The sequence below is a fragment of the Echinops telfairi genome, unplaced genomic scaffold, assembly GCF_000313985.2.
Source record: "Echinops telfairi isolate 266 unplaced genomic scaffold, ASM31398v2 ScPeMD7_7420;HRSCAF=8458, whole genome shotgun sequence".
NCBI classification, from domain to species: Eukaryota; Metazoa; Chordata; class Mammalia; order Afrosoricida; family Tenrecidae; genus Echinops; species Echinops telfairi.
In genome coordinates, this window is record NW_022111320.1 from 20411847 (window position 1) to 20418716 (window position 6870).

The following is a 6870-nucleotide window of genomic DNA, read 5'->3' on the forward strand; positions in this document are numbered from 1 at the left end:
ACCGAACAACATACCACAATGCTAGCCTCAACATATTCCAGATTTGATTCTATTTTAAATCCTTCTCCCCAGAAGTCACCCACTAGGAATTAATCATAAGAAAATAATTAGATACATGATCAAAATGTTTGCATACAGAGTTTCCTAACCTTTTTATAACAGTAGAACGTTGGAAATGACTAAACGTGTGTAGGAAAGGAGTTACTCCTACAAAAGCTCAGAGGCTGTGTGTGTGTGTGTGTGTGTGTGTGTGTGTGGTCTCGTTGTTCTGCCGACTTCCCACCATGCACACCTTTCCCTGTGCTGAGCTCCCCCCCTCAGGGTCAGGGCAGAGAGAAGCATGCATGAGAAGCAGGCATCCCCCAAGGTGACCATTTGGAGTGAGTGTGGCTGCTGTTCCCTTTCTGTTGGTTGTCACCACTCATGTGCACTAAGTCGTCCCCAGACTTAGTGCAGACCAGATGGAGCCCAATGGAGGCCTCAACAGACTTTGCTGCGGAAGGACTCGATCCCAAGCGGCTTACAGGCACTGGTAGACCTGGAGACATTGGCTACATCTCTGTTGTCGCCAGCAGGGGCCAAGCTCCACACTTCTGTGATGTGAGTACCCCCTGGCATCACAATATAATGGTCTCCCATGGACACCATCCCCCTGGCCTATATTCCTTCCCTCTGCCACCCCAGCCAGGGTCCAGCCAGGTGGCAGAGAGCCCCTAGGACTCAGGGTCTGAAATCTCAAAGGAATGCTTGCCCCTCTCTAACAGATCACCCCTATTCCTCTGATCCCCATTCTTCATCCCATTCCGGCTCTGGGAACATGGAGACAGGTCAGCAAGCTGGGGCTTACTGAGCTGAACAACACCTCCGTTGCCCGTCCTGCAGTCACCACAAACGTCGTCAGTTATCCTGAGGGTCCCTCTCCTAGGCTTGCAAGAGTCCTCCCCATGGGCTATGAGGAAAGGAGGGAGTCTTCAGGAACATTGCACTTCTCCCTCCCAAACCAAACCAGATCCACTAACTCACTAACTCACGGCCCTCGAGTCCACGCCAACTCAGGGCGACCTTATCTGTCAGAGCACAGGCCCACAAAATCAGTTCACCTGCTGTCATTCTGGGGGCCCAGGACATCTGCCAACAACCGTGACCGCGTCTTCCTTGGCATTAACCCTGAAGAACTTAACAGCTTGGTTCTTATCAGAGCACAGTCTTAGTAGGATTATCACCATGACTTGGTGAAGTCGGCACTTCACACAGCCAGTTATAGAGGGTGGTGTGCAACTCGCTACCCGCACCGGGTATGTGCCCAGAGCAGACAGAGGGGGAAACTCGGTGTGATCTTAACTAGAAAAACCTTCGTGTGTGTGATATATGCTACACAAGAAGTCCCCGGGTGGTGCACACAGTTGACGTGGCTGGCACTACCCTGAGAGTTGAAGGTTCAAATCCACCAGGACTCCATAGAAGAAAGACCTCACGATCCACTTCAGAAAAATTAGCTGTCGAACATCCCACAGCACACAGGTCGACCGTGACCCACCTGGGGGTCGGTCTCCACCAGAGTCCACTGAAAGCAACCGTTTTGTGTGCGTGCGCATGAAACCAGGAAGCTCCCCGCACGGGCGGATCGAGGTCCGGTTGAGGTCTCAGGTTGCTGTGCAGGCGGTTCTGACTCACGCCAACCCCACGTGTGCCGTGTGCCGGCAGAGCTGCTCCGTGGGGCTCCCAAGCCTGCAAGCGACCTTCTGGGATAAGATCAACGGGCCTGCCTTCTGCGGGGCTTCTGGGTGGGTTTGAACTTGCGGCTGTTGGGCTACAGTTGAGCGCTTCATGGTCTGCACCACCCAGGGACATGTGTGGTTGAGGGCAGGGGCTGTTTTTGCCTTCTTCATGTGCTTCTGGTTGTTTGAATTCCCTGTGGGGCACATCAAGTCAGTTCCCACGCACGGCCGCCTACGAACCACTGCCGGGCCTGGGCTGCCTCACAACTGTCCTGAGGCTGGAGCCCCTAGTTGTTTTTAATCATTTTACTGGGGGCTCTTACAGCTCTTACCACAATCCATCCATCGTGTCCAGCGCATTTGGACATAGTTGCCATCATCGTTTTCAAAACATTTTCTTTCTACTTGAGACCTTGGTATCAGCTCATTTCCCCCCTCTACCCCTTCCCTCATGAACCCTTGATAATTTATTTTAAATTTTTTCATGTCTTACACCGACCACTGACTCCCTTCACCCACTTTTCTGTTGTCCGTCCCCCAGGGAAGAGGTTATATGTAGCTCCTTGTGATCGGTTCCCCGTTTCTCCCCCACCTTCCCCTTCCCCTCCTGGTATCACCACTCTCGTTATTGGTCCTGAGGGGTTTATCTGTCCTGGATTCCCTGTGTTTCCAGCTCGGATGTTTGAACCGCCGCTGTGTCCATCTGTGCTTGTCCCACGTGGAAGATGGCAGCCCAGAAAGCCAAGATCGCTCCTCAGAGGGAAAGCCGGGTGGAAACGGGGAGCAGGGCTCACAAAACCCTCAGCCCCCAAACAGGAAGGAACTCGGCATTCAGACCGAAAGGAGAGAGGGGGAGCCCACATCAACATCAACGTGGAGCAAGTGACAACGCCCTGCCCGCCCTGCCCGCCCCTGCAGAGGGGCTGGAGGTGAGGGGCGGCCAGGCAGCCTGAGCAAGAGAGTGGCCAGCAGCCAGCCGGCTGCGTCTGCGTACAGCACTGGGTCCGCAGTCCCTCTGGCGAGCCTTCTCCGAGTGACAGACACTGAGCTGCATGCGCTGCTCGATGTCAGTTCCTCACAAGCTGCCTGGCCTCCTTTTTCTTTTTTTTTTTTGGCCTCCTTTTTCATACATGAGACAAACCACACTTCCACGTGTTTTTGAAATCCAGAGAGTTCAGGGGAAGGGCAAATACTATAGCCAAACCTCCAACTATAATAGCAGACAGAGATTCAAGCAAATACTTTCCCCCTGAAGTATTTCATAAGCCAAAAGTCCAACTGTTGGTATTGGGAGCAATATTTCCAACCTGTTTTCATGCTCAAACCAAATTTTTATGTGTGCATGTTGTTTTTGGCCAGGCATCCAAATTGAGTGAAAGGGCTTTTGATACCCACCATTATGGCTAAGACAGATCTGTGCATCGGGGTGTGCGTTTGGAAGATGCGTGCTCATCCTCAGATTAAATATTAAAAATAGAATTCCCCTTGCCAAAACATAACAATATGTAAAAGGATGCTGTTTCTAGAAAGCAGTTTATAGAGATGGGTGAGGGCAAAGGCTCTGGGGTTCAGACTTCCAGTTCAGTCCATTATTAGGCATGTGGCCTTGAGAAGCCATTTAACCCCTTGAAGCCTCAGTTCCCCATTTTTATAGAGAGACTCATCCCAGAGGACTGCTGTGAGGGGTGAATGGATACACTGTCAAGTACATTGTGCAGGGGAAGCACCTGATAAATGCTCCTTGTTTAACACATCATTTTGCTACTTAATTCACCCCTTTAAAAATACCTACTACTATTTGAAGGGACCCTGGTGGTGCCATGGGTTAGGCATTGAGCTGCTATAACCACAATGCAGGCGAGCAATTCAGACCCACCAGCCGCGTCTCATGGCCTAGATGGGGCTGTCTGCTCCCATAATGATTTCCCGGCTCCGAAGCCTGTGTGGGTTCACTAGGACTCAGAATTGACTTGATGGCAGTGGGGTTGGGGGATACCGCTCATTAGAGTGAAAAAGGAGGGAAAAATCAAAAATTTTAAGGGCTTCATTCTTCAGTGGGGCATTTGAGAACCTTCTTGGCAAACACCTTCTTGAGCTTCTTGGTGCTTCCAAAGTCCCTGGTGGGTGCTGGAGGAAAGAAAAACAAACCATGACCCTGACAACCATCGTCCAGTCTGCAGGCCCCACTGCTTCTATAGTTCACATACAGTGGGGTTTTAAGGAGGGTGTGTGTGTGTGTGTGTGTGTGTGTGTGTGATTCAATGGTGAGAGAGAACAAGACGGGCAGAGGGGCATGTGTGCCTTTTCGGCCCAGGGCTGGAAGGGTGCTGTGACTGGGTATCCCCCGCCTCACTGTGTCTGCTGTTTTCAACGTTTACGGTCTGTTGACTGTCATCTTGCTGTGCCTATGTACCTGTGCTTATATTCCATCCTTGACTCTCAATGTCCTGGACAGAAATAAAACTGGACTGTGGGGTGTATTTAGGAAGTGTGCCACAACTGGTGTACGGAAGAGTCCTCATGTCGCTGTATGTTGTAGAGTGATGCCATTCAGCCTCCTGTTCACACAGTAGCTTGTAAAAATGCCAGAAACCAAGTGCCATCAGATTTTGATATGGAAAAAAGCTTACCTACAGAAAACAATGGAAAGAATGGTTAACCTTTTCATCTCTGAACATTGAGCGAGAGATTTCCCAGGGGCTGCTCTCCATTTCCACGGTGTGGAACCGATGTTCTACATAAATAAGATGTTACCATTTCGTACTCAAAGAGTTTAATATGTCTCTAACAATCAACCTCAGTATTGTCACTACAATAGTTCCTTCTGCAAGCGTCATTCTGTTCTGTTCGATAACAATTTTTAGTGAGATATCAGTCCCTAAGGCAAAGAGTAAAAAGCAAGGTTGGTCAGTGGTACTAAGTTCCTTTCCCTGTGATTCATCTGTATAGAGTTTTGAGACCTTTTTGGACTCGCTTTCTTTCTTTTTTTTTAGGTCATTTTATTGGGGGCTCATACAAGTCTTATCACAATCTATACGTACATCCATTGTGTCAGGCCATTTTACAGTCTCAAAACATTTGCTTTCTACTTGAGCCCTTGGTATCAGCTCCTCATTTTTCCTCGCCACCCCTCATGAATCCTTGGTAATTTATAAATTATTATTATTTTGTCATGTCTTACACTGTCCGACGTCTCCCTTCACCCACTTTTCTGTTGGGACTAGCTTCCTTATTGAGAAAGAAAGTGCTCACCCTGTGTTGGTGATGATTGCTCTCAGATTGAGTCATGCTGCGCTGGTCTGCTGGCAACACCATTCTGGATGCACATGAACCAGAGTACCTCTACGCTCAGCAAACTCTATTTATTGCTGATTGCTGGCTACTTAAAAGACTACGCATTTCTTAAGGAGGGACATAGAAGAGTTGTGATTTCAGAGTTTTCGGAGAATGCTTTTATTTAATCGAAGTTGAGACTAACTGGCCTCTAAATTTTCTGGTTGAGTATAGATAAATGTCTCAAGTATAAATTTGATCAGCTCACTATATGTCTGTGAAAAAGAGTCTTCTTAGAACAAAATAGAACAATTACAGAATAATGATCCTGTATGTGTTTTTCGTGCTTTTTAGTTTGAGCCTTCAAAAATGAAAGAATTTTAATTGCCTCAAAATACAACCTGTGTTTTAAAGACAGCACTTTAGATCTAGCTTACGTTTTGTTGGTCCACCTGCACTGGAATTTCATGGTTATTTGCTTCTGTGTGCAGTAGGTGCTGATAAATAATTTTTGAATATACTTACCCATATAACTTGGGGGGAAAGGGAGAGAGAGATTCACTTTACTGTCCTTCAGAAGTAACAGAAGTCTCACAACCTAAGAACCCCAAATTGCATCCATCCATCAGAGGTTGGCTGCTCGAGCGCCAAGTGTCTAGGACGTAGCAATGGAGAGTTGCGGGCAGGTTGAAGCTCCCAGAGCCATCTAAGGGCAGATGCAGCTTTTTCCATTTCATCTTTACAGTGGCTTAGTGTAGCCCACATTCTAAACAGATGTAAATGTCAGCAAAGAAGGGCAAGTCACTGAACAAGGATTCTAACCCTGCTCTTCAGACGATAAGGGCTGGGTCCTGGCTCATGTCTGTTGTGTAACATTCACGTGAGAACAGCCCTCTCGCTCCTTCACCTACAAAGTTTTCAAGCCTAAAACCTCCTGTGCTGGGAGTGCCTGAAGCTGCAAGGAATACATGTTTGTGGTCGTTACATAATCTGGTGTCAACTTGTGAAGGGGTGGAGGTTAGCCTGTCAATCAGCTCGCAGCTTGATGACCTCATCTGGAGGCGCTAAGGAGATAAATAGCTCACTGGAGGCGGGACACGGGCTCACTCCCTGGGAGACATTCTTGTTGAGAAGACACATGGAGCTACGCTAGAGCCCTGGAGCTGAAGGAGCCACCCGGAGAACCCTGCCAGCGCTGAGATGCTTCCACCACCACTGGATCCACAAGACTTCCCACCCACTGGCCTGTGATCTTCCTGCATTTGGCATCATTGCATGTGTTGCCTGAGTCTGAAGAGGAATTTGTAGCTTGGTATTGGACATATGGGCTAATATCGGACTTTTGGACTTGATCTGGGCTGGGATGTTTTCTCAGTATTCAATTGCTCTTGTATACAAAACTCTTATGCACAGATGAGTGTCCATGAATTTGTTTATCTGGTCTACCGGGACTGACACATTGTTCATCACACTTACTCAGAGGCTGGAGTTGCTGTTGCTGTTGGGTGCAGTTGGGTCAGTTCTGTGCAACAGACTGGAACACCACCTGGTCCTGCACAGCCTCACAATTGCTCTTCTGTTTGAGCCCATTGCTGCAGCCACAGTGTCGATCCATCTCATCCAAGGCTTTCCTCTTTTTAGCTGCTTCTCTGTTTTACTAAGTATGGTGTCCTCCTCCAGAGACTGCTCTTTCCTAACAACATGTCCAAGTCTGTGAGGTGAAGCCTAGCCATCCTTGCCTCTAAGGAGCATTCTCACTGTGCTTCTTCCAAGACAACGTCGTTTGTACTTTTGGCCGTCCACGGCACTTTCAATATCCTTCGCCAGCACCGTGATTAAAATCCGAGCGAGATGAAATCCTGGACAACTTCAATCTTTT

General features: G+C 48.4%; 1 protein-coding gene across 1 annotated transcript; it reads left to right on the forward strand.

Annotated features, from left to right (window-relative positions):
• The first annotated feature begins 1593 nt into the window (after positions 1 to 1593).
• Positions 1594 to 4291, forward strand: LOC101653029 (protein kish-A-like). The gene is made up of 2 exons (XM_045297675.1): positions 1594 to 1784; positions 4057 to 4291. Exons 1-2 carry the CDS (start codon positions 1594 to 1596, stop codon positions 4289 to 4291), a joined length of 426 nt encoding a protein of 141 aa, XP_045153610.1.
• Positions 4292 to 6870: the final 2579 nt, after the last annotated feature.